The sequence below is a fragment of the Seriola lalandi genome, unplaced genomic scaffold (assembly GCF_002814215.2).
Source record: "Seriola lalandi dorsalis isolate HSWRI2012SDOR001 ecotype SW California unplaced genomic scaffold, Sedor1 jcf7180002054311, whole genome shotgun sequence".
NCBI lineage: Eukaryota > Metazoa > Chordata > Actinopteri > Carangiformes > Carangidae > Seriola > Seriola lalandi.
The window spans coordinates 785,725-804,166 of record NW_019524864.1 but is presented as its reverse complement, the minus strand read 5'-3'; the positions used below and the strand labels follow the sequence as shown (position 1 = coordinate 804,166).

Genomic DNA, 18,442 nt, shown 5'->3' with positions numbered 1-18,442 from the left:
CATTTTACTACTGAGTGACAAGACGGCATTGCGGCGCTGAAGGTTGCAACGGCAAGTGGCAAGTCGTCCACATTTGGAGCCATAATGGCGGCTTCACGAAATTACTTTCCTGGAGCGCTGTAGCGGAACTGTTACATTAGCCCCGCCCACTCAGTTGACACGCGTGTTACCTGTTTGCAGCATGGCTTCATCAGCTAAGAGGAGAGCAGTAGGTTTGGGTGAAAATCCCGGGGAAAGTGACAATAGCTCCGATGAGAATCCGGAGGAGGATGATGAATCCGGGGAGGAGGACAGCGAGGCATCAGAGGAAGAGATCAATGAGGTAAAAATAACAAAATATTGGCACATTGGCCTTGCTAGCCAGCTACTTAGCTAGCTAACCCAGCTGTCGACGTGAGCTGCAGTTAGTGTTGCTGTTAGGCAGGTTTGAAATAAGTATATGAGATAATATGGACTGTCCCATTTAAGGGGTAACGTTACTGCGTTAATGTAACGTTAGCTTATTTGGTAATAAGCTTATTTGGTAATAGGCTAACAGCTGCTCTATTATATCAACAGAAGTACTTGTAAATAATTACTGTCCACACAGGCTGTTGGTAAATGCTCTGATTTTTGTTATCGTTTCTTATTCAGGAGGTCATTGTGGACTTCGAAGCCCACGCCATTTCACACAACGACTTCAATGGTATCAAGAAACTGCTGCAACAGGTTTGGGACAGTATGTACACTCACTGCGCACTTTATTAGGAACACCATACTAATACTGTGTAGAGCCTCCCTTTACTCTCAAAATAGCCTCAATGCTGTAAACATTCACATGATTACATCACATCATTTCCGCACCTTTCTCAGCTGCACATTCATACTTCCAGTCTCCTGCGCTACCACATCCCAAAGCTGTTCTCTTGGATTAAGATCTGGTGACTGTAGGGGCAACTGAAGTTCACTAAAGTCATTGTCATGTTCATGAAACAAGTTTCTGAAATTCTCAATTCAGCCAAATGACACCAACAAATATGCCATGGTCAAAGTCATGGCCCTTACCTTCTCTCCCCCCATTCAGATGTTGTATGATGTGAACATTAACTGAGGCTCCTGATTTGTAAGATTTAATATATTGCACTGCCATCACATGATTGGTTTATCGGATGATTGCATGAAAAAGCAGGTGTGCTGGTGTTCCTAATAATGTGCTTGGTAATGATATGGTAGCTTCTTTATATGTTATGCTTTAGGTGAAGCATGGCTTCACTGGTTTCACTTCTGTTATGTTTGGCCACAGCTCTTCCTGAAGGCCCATGTAAATACATCAGAGATGACAGACATCATTGTTCAACAGAATCATGTTGGAAGTGTCATCAGGGTGAGTTGCTCAGTAATTTAACTGCCATCATTTTATAGGTGACTGTTCAACAACTTCAGCTCTAACATGTGTTCACCTGTCCCTTCACTTTGCTCCAGCAAGCTGAGGTACCAGAGGACAGTGACGACGATGATCCAGATGAAGTGTTTGGATTCATCACTATGCTCAACCTAACAGAGAGAAAGGTAACACCACAGTTGCCTCAAAGACTATTTGGCTCTCATAGGCTGTGACCATTCAGTTTAAGTTAACTATTTGTGTGTGTCATACTGCTGGCAGGGTGTGCAGTGCGTGGAGGAGGTGAAGGAGCTGATCGTGGATCAGTGTGAGAAGAACGCTACCCACAGCGTGACAGAGCAGCTAGAGCACATCCTCAATGACACCAGCAAGCCTGTGGGGCTGCTGCTGAGCGAGCGCTTCATCAACGTACCCCCACAGATCGCCCTTCCACTGCACAAACAGCTCCAGTGAGTTCTACTCCAAATTTTCATAACCCTTTTCCCCTCGAGGCATCTTGATAGCTTTTCATAAAAATGGAAGTAAAGGTGCCATTAAATGCATCATCATAACTTGTGAAATATGTATTTTGCAATTTTATCATACTATGCCTCAAAGTTTATTTCTAGGGAAATAATATTGTTCCAACTGCAGCACTTTATTGCAGTTTTGCTGCATGCATATCTGTGTTTACAGTGCATACAGTTCTCAACCAAAATAATTGAATTTGTGTTGGGATGCTTCAGTCAGTCAGCTTTTTGAATTGTGGGGGCAACAGCAGAGGTAATGATAAGACATTGTCAGGGTGGCATTTGAGAATAAAGAGACGGTGCCACTAAAAGGTAAAACTGTATTCACTCGTTTGCTTTTATCACATCGTTGTTTCCTGGATGTGACACTGTGGAGGAACCTTTCCAGTCGGGGCAATTAGTGCGAACTGCGTTTGCTTCTGTATGAACTGAGAATTATTGTTGAAGCTGTGTTGTTAAAATAGATACTTGACCTTATGGTGCTTTGCGAAAGATGAATAAACTTTGACGATAAGTTGACTGCTTTTTATGAATATATTTAAATTTGCTTATGATTCTGATGGAGTATCTGTAGTATCTCTGTGCTTTGAATAAGTCTTTGGAGAGTGGAGTGTGCAGGGAAATAAACGCAATGTAATTCTGTCCTCCAGAGAAGAAATCACTGAAGCTCAGAGGACGAACAAGCCCAGTGGGAAGTGTCACTATTGTCTGATGATCAGCAAGACCTGCAAAGAGGCAACCAAGAGTATCCCAGCCAGAGGAGGCACGCCCAAAGAGGAATACATGTTTGTCAATGCAGAGGAGGAATTCTTCTATGAGGTACAGTCAAGCAGTCTACAAATGATAATGTACAGGGAGTGCTTGTATTTGGATGACAACACTTTTGGTTCTTTAGATGTAAACTTACCCTTATATACAAGTCTCAGACAAAAAATAAAAAAGTTTATCTTGTTATTAATTAAAATATTTCAAATATTTGTATATAATATTCTTGCAGTTTTAAACATCGTCTGTATACTCCTTACAGCAAGCCATCATGAAGTTCCACTACTCGGTCCAGGAGGAGGCAGACTCCTGTTTGAGCGGCAGGTGGTCATTCGACGACGTCCCCATGAAGCCGTTCAGGACAGTGATGCTGATACCAGCCGACAGAATGCCTGTCATCATGGACAAACTCAAAGAATACCTAACTGTGTGAACCTCACAATAAACTAAGACACTTGTGTTCGCTCTGAGGATTTTCGGGGTCATGGAAATGGTTCACTACTCTCTTAAGAGACTAGAAGAAATCATAAGCTACAGTAGTGTCAGTATCGTGAACTTGACAGTTGGGTTCTCGGTTGTTTTTTTCAGCAATTGTAGATACAGTTTTTACAAATTCCTGGTTCATTTAAGAAACGATGCAGAAGGAACACACCACATACCCTGCTCATACTGACGAAATATTCGACTGTTATATTGTGAAAGTCTTGTTTTTTTTACAAAGACCTGTGTTTATAATAAGATTATGAACTATGGTTAAAGATGATAAATCTTTAGTGTTAATGACAACAGCTGAAATGGGCGAGTTTGGAGTCTAGTCTCAGCAGATGGAGGAGGACGGGATGTGTCATTTGCCATTTAATCAAATTACTGAACAGGAAAGCTGTATAAAGTTACCAGATTGATAGTTCCAGATTTTCCTCAATGACATAAATTAGAAGAAAACTTTTTGTTTTGTTATTGTTGGCAATAAATCACAATATCTTTTTTTTCTTTTCTACAAACGGTTTTCGAATTAAGCATTTCTGTAGCTCTCGACACAGATTATTAATAAATGTCTTATATCTGCCTCGACAATCATTTCCTTTCTTAATCTGGAAGCAACTCATCCATAATGTCTCAGCCTGAGAAAACCAGATGTTTAACCTGAAGAGGAAGGTGCGCCAACACCTCTGAAAAGGGACAACTTCACATAAAGAAGGAGGGAAAGGAAGCAGGTGACACGGTGACAAATGAGTCATCCGGTGGCTTGCACATGCAAAGTGTTAGACCATAGCTTCGAGTCTGCTGCATCTTGGTTGTTTGTGCAGGAGGTGTGATGGGATGAGTTTTCTCTGTTCAAAGCGCAGCAACAGACAACACCCATCTGCAGCCCCTCCGCTGCTCATTAACGTCTGAACATCTAAACAGCTGTCGGGATGACTGGCGTTCCCAGATGGACAGTGTCGGCGGAGAGAGCAAGAAAACTTATTTAGATGCCAGCTCTCAAAGAAAGAAAAAGGTTGCACATGTTTTAGACTACAACTGAAAGGTCTCCCATGATTTGTTTACTACTTTTTTTCTTTTTTTTTTTTTACACAACATTTCAGCTCACTAGACTTCACCTTCTGCCTGTGATGGAGTACATGAGACCATCAAAACAACTTTGAAGCAATGAAATTAATCAAAATTACAGTTTGGATTGACGATAAATATTTTACAAGCATATATGCATTTGGCGATAAGATTATTATAAGAGCCCAGAACTTCACATCATTGAATCACACATCTGTCATAAGTCTGCGGCATCACTGCACAGCCGCCACTGGCGTCGCCGCCGGCAGCTGCAGTTTTTTGTTTCTCATCTTTACATTTTCTGGATCCATCCGGCTCCAACAAGTCTTGCAGTATGTCTTTGCTTTCACTAGGGGGCAGATTGTAGAAGAAATACAGTGGTGCCATTTGAATGAACCTAAGAATGACAAAACAGAAATTCAATTATTTAAAAAGAGGATTAATGAGGCGACCAAACGGATCAGTTCAATGACAAAAACAGTCAAAAACATGTTTGTCTCACCAGTGTGGCGGACAGAAGACATAAGCCGTGAGAACTCGGATCTAATCTGCTCGTGCACGTGGTGTTACAGAGGGGATTGACTTACACTTGAGGGGAAATTTCTGACACTGTCCTCATGCAGTTGTTCTCTGACAGGGTGTACTCGTGGAAAACAACCCACTCCGGCAGGCCAAGCTTCTGCGACTGAGCCCCGTAGCTGGAGAGCGGGTGCACCTGCGCCATGTGCTTGTGTGTCAGAATGAAGTAATTCCCTGATCCGTCCACGTCTCGAGCGATCTAAGAAAAAAGGAAAGATTTGAAACATGAATACGGTTTTAAAAACTCACTGGAGGCAGATTCATCAACGCTGACATTTAGTTTCCATGCACCTGCATGAAGAACCCGGCCAGTAGAGCTCTTTTGACGTTGAGGGTGTTCGTCTTGGTTCCAAAGGAGGGGTCAGAGATGGGAAGCTCGATCCTGTTCAAAGTGTCGGTCAACTCTGATCTAATGGCCTCAGCTGTCTTCAGGGCAGAGTGATCCAGGAAATAGTCCTGGCACCACTTTTCAACACTGAAGTCTGGAAAAAAAAAAAACACATATCACGTCACATATAGTGAGATAGAGTTTGAGTCAAACTGAGGCTTTAGACTCAGAAATATGGAACTTACTTAAAACTGCATTCAAAAGAATATTCAGCTTGGAAGAGGTTCATAAGGGTCTAATAATATTAATTAAACCACTTAACACCTGATCAAATTCTGTTTGTTTGTAGTCATTCGTTAGAGGTTTTCCTCTATTTTTATGATTGCATACATGTTGTATTTCAGATTTATTCTAATAATTTCTTAACACTTAAACAATCTCTCTTGTGTAATTTTGTCTTTGATTCTTCTGTTTTTAACTCTTTCTAAAGTGAAATGTAAAGCAGGTTGAAAGTGCCCCAGTGTATCCTTTGTCCTTTCTCAGTTAACTTGCCACGATATGATGACACTGGCCTCTATGTTACAATAACAGATTCAGGATCACCGTAGTGAGGATGTCTGTGTGTGTAATGCCAAATTTCAGCATGTTTAAAAGTGTAATATTTTACTTGAGTAGACCGGTTCTGTTCTGTTCAGTTTCTCACATTGCTCTCTCTGGCTTTGTTTGAAGGCGTTGTAGATATTTATGAGGGTGAAGTGGTCGCCTTCAGGGTGCTGGAACTTTCTGTGACACTGGACGGCCTCGTGGGTCATGGAGGCAGGGGGCTTCAGGAAGCAGCTTGGCGCTAAAAGACAAGGAAACGACGAGGTCAACATCACTGAGACAAGCCACTCGAAACCAAAGACCATCTGGTTCAGTGTCTGAAAGAAACTGCAGCTTTTTGCGTCCGCAGATGAACTACTACAACAGTGTCCATATGGTGAATCCACGACGCGTGCGTACCTGACAGCATCGCTGCGATTGTCAGCATCTCACTCACGCAGTCAAACTCGCAGGACGCTAAAAGGGCTTTGGCCATCTGAGGCTCCAGGGGGATTTCAGACATTATGATGCCAATCTCAGACAAGTTTCCATCGTCATCCAAAGCGGCGAGGTAGTCCAGCTCCTCTAACGCCTGCATGAGACCCTCAGGATCTGCCAGAATGAACACACAAGTGTGATTGTGTGTCTTTTTTTTTTTTTATATAAACACATCAAATTTCACTCCCACATCCTGTACCTGTATTTTGTAGTGGTAAATAGCAAGTTGTAATAGTAATAGTAATAGTAAATAGTAAATACTTAAGAGGGAGAATTTGTAAATTCCAAAGTCAGGAATTTACAAATGTCAGCATTAAAAAAAAAAAAAAACCCACACAGTGACAGATGAGATAACTGCGCCAAAAAAAACACATAGACCGCACCAATATCTCTTATTTTGCTACAAACATCAACTTAAGTCATCCGAATCATTTGGAAGATACTACAATCACACAAAAATCCTACAATTTGTTGGCTCTATTTTCCACAAAACTCTTACCACAAGAAAACATAATTATATATGTACACAGGGGCAAGTCGTTTCTGTGCCAAATTCTGCAAGAATATGGAGATATTAAAGTACGTTTGGCCTGTGCTTCCATTTCATTGTCCTTGTCCGGCGCTGCCCTAATGAGACATGTTGTGTAATCGTTAATGAGCTGGCCTCTTTTAGCCTGTTCTGTTCATGTTAGGGTGGGTCAGAGCTTAGACAATGGTTAGCAGCAGGGCCTTGTCAGCTCGGCTAAATCATGGCTGACTGGGCCCAAACAGCCACACAGAGCAAATTCATCTGCACTTCCTTTCGCCAAAAAACTCTCCCACATACACTTCTGGTTGTGTTTTAGGGTGGGAGAGAGAGCGAGAGAGAGAGAGAGTGTGAGAGAGAGAGAGAGAGAGAGAGAGAGAGAGAGAGAGAGAGAGAGAGAGAGAGAGAGAGGGAGAAAGAGAGAGCTGCGGTCTGTGGGAAACAGCAACCCAAAAAATAAAAATGCTCGTAATCTCGAATCATGTTACACTGGTTTCACTCGTCCCAGTGTCCTCTGGGAGGATACTTCACCTGGTCTGTCGATGAAGTCGCACTGGCCCAGGCCGGCTATCTCTATCCTTTTTAGGAAGAGGACTGTTGGTGTAATGTTGGACTCCAAGATCAGCGGGGAGTTCTCTGCAGGAAGCTGGCTCTCCTCTGGATACAAGCAGAAACATTTGCCTGTAGGAAATAAAATTGAACCCAATTCAGTAAGGCACAAAAAAAAAAAAAACCTGATGTGCCTAATTGTAGTTTTACATGAAATTATTTGATTAACTCTGATGGTGGGAAGTTTTTCCTCCAGGATTATCATAGTCAAGACCATTCCCGAGGTTGACTTTCAAAGCGGCCGAAACAAAACTTTTTTTAACCTTTTCAATAGGTTCAATTCTTCTCCAGGTAGCAGGGTGTCAGACATACCTGTTGGCCCAGACAGCTGCTTACGTACATCTGCCTGACATTGACTTATGGGTCGGAGTATCTCCGAGTTGGCTCTTATTCTTGGATTGTACACCTACAATAGACGGTAAAAACCACCAATTAATAACGTCAGTGTGCTCATTTAGGTGGATAAGTCTTATGGGACGCAATAATTTACCAGTTTTTTCTGGACTCCCGTGTCAATGACAAAGTTGACGGACTCTGTAGCCCACCATATATCCTCCCCCTGTTGGGTAGAGAGGAAAACTCTCCTGGACCTATCGGGGCCCGGTTGCTTGGTCAGGAAAGGCAGTAACCCTCCCTGGCTCGGGTGCAGGACTACAGGCACCATCTCGCCCAAGTCCGCTCCCAGCCTAGTGCCCTCTCTCTGGAGGATGCTTTGGGCGCAGTGGACCTCCTGCAGAAGGAATTACAAGTAAAAGTAGGAGAGGTGAATTTGTTAAACCAGTCTCCGCTCTGAGCCAAAGGAAACCACTCATGAAATATACGATGAATAAATACGACCTACCTCAGCTGAGGCAAAAAACACAACAGCATCTCCGTCCTCTTTGGTTCGATGGATCTCCAGCACCAGTCTCAGTGCCGAGTAGAAGTAGTCTTTGTTGCCGCTGCTGCTGTGGACGACTTCAGCAGGACACGAGGCCTCCAGACTGATGAGAGGGACGCTGCCGTAGTGGCCCAGCAGCTTGTCGGTCATGGGCGGGACGGCGAGGACAACCACCCTGAGGTCAGGCCTCTGCAGCAGGATGTCCTTGAGGAGACCTAGTAGTATGTCTGTGCTAACTGTCCTCTCGTGGGCCTGGTCGATAACAATGGCCCCATAGTGCTCCAGAAAAGGGTCTGACATCATCTCTCTCAGCAGCATATCATCAGTGCAATATCTGAGAAACAAAAGCACAAGCAAGGAAAAGAAATTAAGAGTGACAGAGATGGTTTGTGGATGATATTAAAGTGTCATTCAAGCGTGATGCTGCTGCTGCTGCTGCTGCTGCTGCTGCTGCTGGCTGTGCAACAGACAGACAGAGCTCATCAACAAACCTCAGAACAGTGTCGGAGGAGCAGCAAGTTTCCAGAGGGATGGTGTAACCCACTTCATGGCCTATGTTGACGTCCATTTCATCAGCCACACGCAAGGCCAGATCTACAGCCTGCTGCCTGTTGGTCTGCGTGCACACCACCATGCCGTGCTGGTACTGGGCCGACAGGCAGAACTCCGCGCACCACTGAGGGATCTGGAGGAGAATAAACACCGAAATGTTGTTCACTTTCCCGCACCTCACTGTGCGTCTTGCCAGTGCTCCGGAGTACTAATTCTCCACAAAACAGCATCTTTTTTATTCACATCAACTTGGGTTTCCAGCAGCGGGCATCCTTTCAGGATTGTACCAACAGCTTTTGTTTAGGCACACAGCAAAACAAACACTGACAGGAGATATCCTATGGTATTATTGCTCATAATGCAAAATTGCTTTGGCAGCATGTGGCGGCTCCAGCGGATCAGGGCTTAGCAGCAGGAGGTCCCCTAACACCCCTGCTGGAGCCTTTGTGCTGGCTGACAGTCAGGCAGGCAAGGCTGGAGCTTGGACAGCAACACAGTGACACAACAGCATCTGCTGAGCTGGGCAGCCTGTTCACACAGACTCACATCATGGTACTCCTTCAGTCAAAGTTTTTTTTTTTCTTTTTAAAGTCACAAGTATCAAAGCTATCTCTAAGAAAAGTTTTTGCAGGACAGAAAAACACAACTGAAAGGATCAACCTCAAATAGATCAAATCAAGGCTGGACTGAGCATGTGACAACAGCCTACATGCAAGTCATACCAACTGGGTTATGCTTTGGTATGTGGGTCCAGTTCTAAAGGAAGTCTATATTTACATGAACACAGATATATGCAGAAGTGAAGGGACGTGTAATATTCTTTACATCTGATTTTTCTTTAATAAAATCTTTCTGAAAGACACTTCTCCATCCTACTCTTCTTTCCTGACAGCGTATTAGCATTATTGATCACGCAGTCTTACCTGTGTACTCCTCCCAGTCTTTGCGGTCCCGCACACAATAACCAGCTGGTTGTTTACCAGAGCATCCTCAAACTCTTGCCTGACCTCCCACACAGGAAGAGTCTTCCTCTCTTTTAGTAATTTGTAGTAACGCGAGGAAAAGGGCAATCCATCGAACTGATTTAACTCCAGATCATCTCCAAAGCCGGGTACATCTTCCCCGGGACAGTCTTCACTTTCAAGGTTAACGTCTGGCTCCGCTGGATTATTTTCCCCCGACATGACACATTTATATTTGCGAATCAGGACGAAAGCGCACGAATGTTTTTTTCTTTTCTTTTTTCTTTTTCTTCTCCACACCACTCAGAGCTACTGGTCCACTCAGATGAAACCGGGTACAAGCTATTTAAAAGAAAACGATTAACCACAATATCTCTCTGCTTCTGCCTCTTCGTTTTTGCTAAAACTATACTACGTATTAAGCGGTTCAAAGTTTGGAGTTGTGCAGTTTGAAGCTGGCGGACGCGCGGTGCTCACCGGTGCGTAATTTCTCTCCCCCAGCGTGGCTTCACACGTGTTTTGATTTGCTTAGGGCTTCACATTCACCACTGAGCCCAGTGTCCGCGAGCCTGTCATAATCGCCTGAATGTTATTATCCAGATGATCACGTGTGAAGCAGTGAGGACGCTCAAGCTGCGGATGGATGGTCCCACCAGTGCGAATATATCTCCTCAGAAATGTTCTTTCCTGTAATGTTGAAAACGAAAAAAAAAACAGCCTTTCTTCAGTGAGTGCAGTATAATCTCAGGAGTAGCCAGCTGAATGCAGTGTGCTGTATATGGAAGCTAATTTGTGCCACTTTATAAAATAGATGTGGTAGTTAAAGGACCCTAAGTCACAATTATAAGACAGCATGAGATGGCATTAGATGGGGGGGGGGAGGGGTGTCCATGAGGGGTACATGGGTAAGTTGAAGATGAACTTGCTCTAACTCATTCACCCATTTACTTTTAGCAGGCTGCAGATTCTCCACAAGGGGGGGCTGTTTGGCCATTATTCGGTCCAGTTCTGTTAGTAACCATGGACAAATATATGTGTAAATGATTTCAATCACACCGAGGAATAGTTCAAATATTCAGCCCTTGACACAAAAATTAGGCCTTTGTATTTCTTGACAAATAAAACCTGGTCTGTAGTTGAGGCAATGTTGGCTGAGGCTGGTTTCAGGAGCTTCTCATCAGTGACAGCATGTGTCCTCGGTATTGTGTGAACCTGCTTTGATTTCTCATTAGAATTAGAAAGACTTTTTTTCTCTTGTACTACTTTTGTCGAACATCCCGAGAACACACAATCCTACACCTGTATTGATTGAAGCAGTGTTTTTTTTTTAAAATCCCTTTCAAAGACCGTGGCAAATTACTTTTAGACAAAAGCTCAGAGTGTTGAAATAAGCTAAGCTGCTCCAGCTGTCTGTGTTAAATGGTTGAACAACTTTGAAACCTTCAACCTCTGAAAATAAACTGCTGTATGAAAACAAAGACTCTTGTAAAATGATGAATTTACAGTGTTCACTATTCAGTCTTTTTAGTCTGTTTTTGGGCTCAAGCATAAAAAACAGAAAGGCCATTTATTGTTGATTCAAAGCAATTGTGGTTTTGAAAATGGATAAGCATTAAATCTGCCTTTGTATTCTTACAAAGTAGGACTGCTGGATGGAAGCTGCCTTTCTTTCATTTAATTGATCTATTCATTTTATGGCACCTCTTGCTGATAACGTGCGTGCTGTGTGAAAAAGAGAACCAGGCACAGAAATCAATTGGAAAAACAGTTTTTACTAATACTGCTCGAGTGTTCAAAATACCATGACCAGACACTGACACTTGGTGTGTTTTCTTTACATATGATGTATCAAAGAGCCGTCATTAAAAAAAAAAAAAAAAGCATTCTGCATGAAAATGTGTTCACCTGTAAAACAACATACAAGGAACATATGGACAATAACGTATAGTCACGCGACTGGACTCAAAGACTGTCTATTAGTACATGGACACATAGCATTGAAAAAAAAAAAAAGCTAAGTAAACAAAGCAATGAATGTAAAACTAGTGCATTATTAAAAATACAACAGTATCAAAAGTAACAAAAGTTCAGTCCATGTCAGTTTTCCGCCTACGTATTTGTGAAGAGCTGTGCTTAAAGGAAACGTTGCTCAGTGTGAATGTACTGTATATATGCTGCATTGCAATCCAGTAAAACAAGAAATGTGTACGAATAATAAAACACTGTTCCATTACCACGTCTGATTTATGCAGGCGTTTGTATCTAGTATGTAGATTGGCTTTAAAAAACTAATCTCAATAGCCAAAGTAAAAAGGTACAAAAAATAGAAAATGAATAACTGCACTGGATGATTTTGGACGATCGGCGGGTTCAGTGTTCACAGAGGAACCACTTCAGTTCATTTCAGCCGCAGAAAGATCTAGAAATGTGTCCTTGCCGAGCGAGTCTGTCCTTTCCCATCACAGAGAAGCACGATTCAAAATGCACACATGAACACTGTAGCCAGACACCGGCTGTTTACAAGTGAGTGCCTCCGTGACGCCTGTACGGCCACAGCTTCGAGACAGTCCAGGATTTAATCCTCGGTGCAGACAGACACAGAGGGAAATATTCAACACACATGACCTTTAGCTGAGCGGTACTTCAGAGAAGTTTAGTCTCTCAGCGGGATGAACGCTTCCTTGATCTTGGCTCATTTTTAGATACATGTTCAGTTCATACCTCGGTACCCAGATCCCTCGAGTGAGCTTCTTGGGTCTCGTTAATGCAACGGAAAATGGCAAATCAGTGACATTTCACAATCCAACTTGTTACCTTTCTGTAATATAAATGAAGAAGAAACAGGCCTGCGTTTCAGATGCGTTTTTCAGCCCCTCAAATTCCCACACGGTGTTTCGGTTATTTAATCATGTTGACAGTCACATTGCAGAACTGCTGTGGTAATACCATTCTTTTTCAGTGGTTGTTTCAAGCTTTTTCCGTCTGGCTCTAAGCTGCTACGGAGAACATTTACCCTCCAGGAAAAAAAAAAAAAAAAACCCACAGAGTTGCAAATGAACTAGAAATGTTGTCTGAAGTTGTTTATGTTCTCATCTGTCATTGCACAATAACTCTTCCTGCTGTATACAGAACTAAACTATTATGTAAAGGGTTCCCTTCATTAAAACACGTTTCACAAAAACATTTCTGCAATCACAATTTCACAGATTGGCTTTTTTTTTTTTTTTTTTAAAGTCTCCTATCACCTTAATAAAGATCAGTTGATATGGAAAAAAACAAAATTGTGAAATTGATGCAAACAACAAATTAAAAAGTTTTAAGTTGCTACCATGTAGTAAAAGTGTCTGGCACAGTGCACTGCGTGGCAATAAATACACAATATAAATACTTTACATGTACCTGAGCTCAGACTCGTAGCACCATTCAGAGACAGAGCACCAAAGGGACACGGCAGATCTCCTGATTCAAAACTCAGAGAAGCCACAATCTTTTTTTTAAGGTTTTCAGAGCTTTCATAGTGCAATTTCTTAAGTGTCTTATCACAACAATGTCCCTTTTGGCCAAAGTCTCAGCTGCTGTATTTGATGTTGGCAATTATGCAAGGCTTTGGTAGTGTTGGAGGATGCTTGGGACTGGGTCTAAGAGAGGGAGAAAAGTGATACAAATATGTAAAATAAAATAATTATGATACAAGCTTGAGTGCTGTTTGGAACCGGTTGGAACTCACCTGTTGGGGTGTGGGACAGGGCGCATAGGTCTGGGTACACCAGGTACTGGTGCAGGGCCACAAACAGCAGAAGGCCCTTGGACTACAGCGTGGCCCTGCGCGACAGAAGGACTTCTAACCAGGCGGGAGCTCCTTGGATCAGCGGGAAGGGGCTTCTGCGGAGGACTGGGCTTCTCCAACTCCTGACAAAAGGACAAACGCATACGAAAAATGACTGAGAATCTCCAGCAGGTGGCACTCACAGTCAGAGAACCACAGCTCAGGCCTGCTGGCCCTCTGGTCCTCGTCTCCCATGCGCGAGGGCAGCACTGCCCGTGCAACTTGCGATGAGAGGAGCAGTCATGTGGTTTTAATCTTTCTCTAGAAGACTGAGGTCCATGATAAAGACCCATTACCTTGCTCCCATCTGGTCTCCATTCACTTCCTCCTCTTCGTCTTGGTTCAAGAGGAGCCTCCTCAAACATCACAGAGAAGAAGGAGCCACACAGTTGAACCTCGGACCTCACTCACTCTTAGAATTGGGTCAACCGATTCAAAACATCACTCCAACGTCAAAAGCAAATTTGATGACCTTATTAGTTGTTTTCAATGAAAACCTTAATGCTCTATGCTGTCAGTGAAGTCTTTAATACAGGATACAGGATGTCTCCCCTTTATATCCATGAGGTCAAGTATCACGACAAGCTGCAGTATTGAAGTACTGGTATGAATTCATCACACTGACAGCCAACTCTGTCATGCAATGGGGCCGGCTTGAGCTCCATCCAAAAATAGCAGAACAATACCAAATGGCAGAGAAGTGAAATGCCGGCAAATGAACAGAGGCCGTCTGATAAGGTGATTAATAGGCACAAAATTCTGCTGCAGTTTCAACTTAGAATAACTGAACCCATATCTCACAAATCCAAGTCTGTCTGAAAACCTGCTGGCTCCCTCAGGTGAAGCGATCCAAGTGGAAAATACTTCCCATGCCCCCAGCAGAGAGCTTTCTTTCACTGTGTGTGTGTGTGTGTGTGTGTGTGTGTGTGTGTGTGTGTGTGTGGGGGGGCTTTGTCAACGTCTCAGAGCTGCCAAACAGCTGCTAAAGATACTGCCGGTGAAGTCTGCTGCCAACAGGAATCCCTTTTCAGTTTCACACTTTGACATTAAATAGGAGCAGCTGAGAGGGAAAGTCTACTTATTGAAGTCAAAACAACTGCCAAGAGCTGCTGCACCTCACCTGTTGTACAGGTGCATGAAAGCCAAAAACCTTTGTAAAACTGAGTGGTGCTTGTTTAAATGGCTCTGGAAGCTATACTGTATGTTCTCAAGCAAAGCACATAGTATACTTTTATGAGGGCGTTTTTTATTATTTTTTATTATTCATACTGCATTTAGCTTTATGTTCTTTAATGTTGTTGTCTGCATTTTTGTTTGTTTGTTTGTTTACAACTTGAAAAGGTCCCATAGTTTACACCTTCCCGGTGTTTTATTTTAAGTTCTGTTTTTGTACCAAAAACCATCTCAGTGTAGTTTTACATCTCCTCTCTCAGGCGTCTCCTTGGAGCTCTAGCAACAACAGTTCAGACTATTTTCTGCGTGATTGAATAACCATGTAGCAGATTTTCAGGTAAACACTCAGAGAAACCAAACCCTGCAAGATTGGACGGTGGGTCCAGGCGGGCCGTGCCGGGGGGATAGCTGAGAGCGGTGACTGTTTCGTTGTGACATCAAAAAGTTCCAGAAGTCCCGACGGCACGTTTGAAGTCACAGTTTTTGAATACGGGTTGTGTGTATTTTGTCCGTGGATAGCGCACTTTGATACTACACAGTATTAACATAGAACCTAGACCTGCTTTACATACAAAAAAAATACATGAGAATTCTCACTTTATACAAAATGGGACCTTTAAAATTGCATAAATACTGGATATTCCCTCGCACACTATTGTAAAAAGACAATTGTTTTTTTTTAATCATAAAACATTTAATACCAAGCTTCCCAGGAACTGCAGATAACGATTCAATCATATTATAAATATTTAACAAATGGTTAAAACACAATAGAATGTAATTGTAAGCAAATATAAGGTCATTTTACTTAACATACAGTATTTGTAGACAGTTATAACTTCTCATACGAAGACAGATTTTATATCATTACACACACGTTTTATTATATTGTCATTCGTTTTCTGATTAATCAACTCTTTCACTCATTATCTCAAGCCTCCCTTTGTCCCTTTTATCACCTCGTCTTTCTGTCTCTTCACTCGTCTCTCTCTTTGCCTCTCTCTGTCTCTCTTGCCCACTGGGTATAAGTCAAACCGGATTAAAGGCAAATAAGAGTCTTTGAGAATCACTGAGTGAGAGGGATTTAACACCAGGAACCTCTGGCTTTCTCTTCCCCTCAACTCTGACAGCCTGCAATGCCATAACTAAACTCCATGGAATACCAGTGGCAGCAAGTTTACCACCCTGCGATATTTGGACATACTTGCTCACTAAAGTTGCCGTTTCATCTTCTCCATCTCCCCACCCTTCTGCAAGTCTGGCTCCATTTTCATTATTTATGTGGTGGTTTGTATTGTAGAATTGAAGTCTCGCTTGGATGGCGCTAGCTCCCGGGTTAACCTCCTTATTTTATGAGACTGTGCATAACTGTCAGCATGCATATACTTTTATAGGACACAAAAGAACCGTGAAAACAGTCGACATCACAACACCCATCTGAAGGTGCAGTGAACAACATCATTTCCCTGGTTAGGTATTATAGGCTGTAGTAGTGAGTAAAAGCTCCCCAGACCCAGCGGAGAAATTTCACAGAGTAACACCATCAAATAAAATGTTTCCAAGAGAGGGAACAGGGGAATGCACTCACCATGACCATCCTGCAGGAGTTATGGCGTGACGCACTGCGGAACGATGCCCCCCTGGCTGCGACGTGGATATGAGGTGGAGGGGCTCGGTGAGGTGGAGGCACCAGAGGTCTCAGCTGCCCAGGGCCAGGGGACAGGGACACGGTGAGAGACAAGGGGACGGGGTGACCGAGGTGAACCGGAGGGCACTGGGGCAGCCTGCGCAGGCTGTGGGAGGGGTAGGGCGCTGGTGGGAGCACCGCCTCCGGCCCCCGATGAGGAGGCTGCAGAAAGATGAAAGACAGAACCAGAAGAGTCAGTCAGAGGAGAAACTGTCTGCTTCCTATCAGACACAGTCATGTTAACCTCCTCCTCTTCCTATGCTGATCTTGCCGAGATGTATAAATCAAACACTCCCACTTGCCGGCTCACTATTACAACCGCAGGTCCGCTCAATGTAACCTTTCAAAAGGAAAAGACCAAAACTGCGCCATAAGCAGCAGCTTGGCCTCATACAAAGGTGCACGGAGCTAAAGAGCCCACACACACTCCCACTGAGACAGATCAGACACAGAATTGAGCCAAAATATGAGTCTGCCTGGTATTTAGACCCGGCCAGATGTGCACACAATGTAACACATAAAAAGCCATGTACACATGCAGTCTTGCGGCGGTTTAACACAGGCTCCCGACAACTGGAAAATGACCTCACCTGCACTGTGCTTACATCAAACAGCCTTTACATCCTTTCTCTTCTTACCGTTGACCCCCGAATGAAAACCACATGCCACTAACTGGAAACACCGATCTCAAGTTAATGCGCAACAGCTCGCCTCGCTCTTGTGCCACCCCTGCAGCACAAATGTCAATTCAGACACAGCTCCTCTTATTTCAGCAGCCCCCTAAACTCAATCGATCACGGGTCACTTCCCATTACAAAGCATGTCAGGGCAGTATTGGAGTAGTTAAGGCATGCAGTGATGTAGGCACACAGGTCATTACAGCAAAAAAAACCTCCCCGCTCCGTCTTGCTATTATCAGTGACAGGATGACATTATATCTCGTGTAAGAGGCCGCATCCACCTTGTTCATGTGTGGAAACGTGCAGATATGACAATTTCTCTCTTAACAGGCAGCTGTTAATGACAAGAAATGTATTCAAGTGTCACGAACACGCTGCTCACCACAGACTCCATTATTGCCACCTCCTCCACATGTCCACATAGAGAGGGGTGATTTAATTGGATTTGAATGAGCTGCCATTTGTGGGAAAACAACACGTCAATCCTGCTGAGGATGATTTGCGCTATCGAAACAGCTGCGGCATTCCAGCGAGAGCATTACAGCTCCGATCATCTGCCGGTGATCCTCCGTTTGTTTGACTCACATATTGTACACAAGTCTTTTTCTGTTTGCAATCCATCTCTGTGTGTTTGTAATGGGCCTGTCAAGCAAAGACGTGGGATCTAGTGACCTTGAAGATGGCGGCGCTGCGTGGCAGAGGCGGGGCCGGTCCTGATGGAGACGTCGCCATGCTCGCTGATGGAGGCTGGTTAGTAGGGGACGGGCCGCTGATTGCAGCGCTTACTGATCTGGAATACAAAAGAAGAAATTATATATCGCTAATTATACACTTATACACATATTAATCAAACATCAGTTACAAACGTCATATATTTCAAATTATAAAACAAAAACAAATTGGACACAGTAATTGACTTCGCAGTGTGACAAGTTGTAAAAACAGTCACTACTATGTTACAAAAAGAAAAAAAAAGACTTTTACATTTAAAAACAATTTAACTGTCACGTTCTGAAAACTCACCGGAGCTTCTCGATTGGGTTCTTTTTACTGGTGAGGAGCAGGCCCAGCAGGGTTTTTCTCTTCATGCAGATGATCAGACCAGCTCCCAGCACAGTGAGGAGAGCCACCAGGATGCCCACAGTCAGACTCCCGTTGTCTGTTTAGAAAAAATAAATAAAATACAGTCTTAAACTTTATCTTTCAACATTTCTACAGGTTTGACTTTTGATTTTTAATGATTTGTCGTCCCTGGAAACTAAACTAAAACTGTTGTTTTCAGCGGGGGAAACAAATGTTTTATGACTTTTAAGATTTATTCTGCTGCTTGAGCTTGAGTCAGTGATACATTATT

The 18,442-nt window shown here is 43.2% G+C and overlaps 3 protein-coding genes across 3 annotated transcripts in view; 1 reads left to right on the top strand and 2 right to left on the bottom strand.

Annotated features, from left to right (window-relative positions):
• Positions 1-111: 111 nt before the first annotated feature.
• bccip (BRCA2 and CDKN1A interacting protein) lies at positions 112-3,729 on the top strand. The gene is made up of 7 exons (XM_023406559.2): positions 112-322; positions 634-708; positions 1,283-1,363; positions 1,462-1,548; positions 1,643-1,830; positions 2,541-2,709; positions 2,918-3,729. The coding sequence occupies exons 1-7, from the start codon at positions 182-184 to the stop codon at positions 3,086-3,088; spliced, it is 912 nt and encodes a 303-aa protein (XP_023262327.1). The 5' UTR covers positions 112-181; the 3' UTR covers positions 3,089-3,729.
• Positions 3,730-4,177: 448 nt separating this feature from the next.
• On the bottom strand, positions 4,178-10,245 carry LOC111655231 (putative pre-mRNA-splicing factor ATP-dependent RNA helicase DHX32). Its single transcript, XM_023406558.2, has 11 exons — positions 9,684-10,245; positions 8,700-8,893; positions 8,170-8,542; positions 7,819-8,058; positions 7,641-7,734; positions 7,251-7,400; positions 6,116-6,307; positions 5,817-5,957; positions 5,077-5,267; positions 4,794-4,984; positions 4,178-4,603 (listed from the first exon to the last, which is right to left on the bottom strand). The coding sequence occupies exons 1-11, from the start codon at positions 9,942-9,944 to the stop codon at positions 4,405-4,407; spliced, it is 2,226 nt and encodes a 741-aa protein (XP_023262326.1). The 5' UTR covers positions 9,945-10,245; the 3' UTR covers positions 4,178-4,404.
• Positions 10,246-11,474: 1,229 nt separating this feature from the next.
• adam12a (ADAM metallopeptidase domain 12a) overlaps positions 11,475-18,442 on the bottom strand; it is a 72,575-nt gene continuing 65,607 nt past the window's right edge. The window contains exons 19-23 of the mRNA XM_023406509.2: positions 18,112-18,247; positions 17,761-17,878; positions 16,310-16,570; positions 13,450-13,631; positions 11,475-13,360 (exon numbers count right to left, since the gene is read on the bottom strand). Coding sequence (XP_023262277.1) covers positions 13,291-13,360; positions 13,450-13,631; positions 16,310-16,570; positions 17,761-17,878; positions 18,112-18,247 — 767 coding nt within the window. The 3' untranslated portion in view covers positions 11,475-13,290. The remainder of the gene's footprint in view (positions 13,361-13,449; positions 13,632-16,309; positions 16,571-17,760; positions 17,879-18,111; positions 18,248-18,442) is intronic.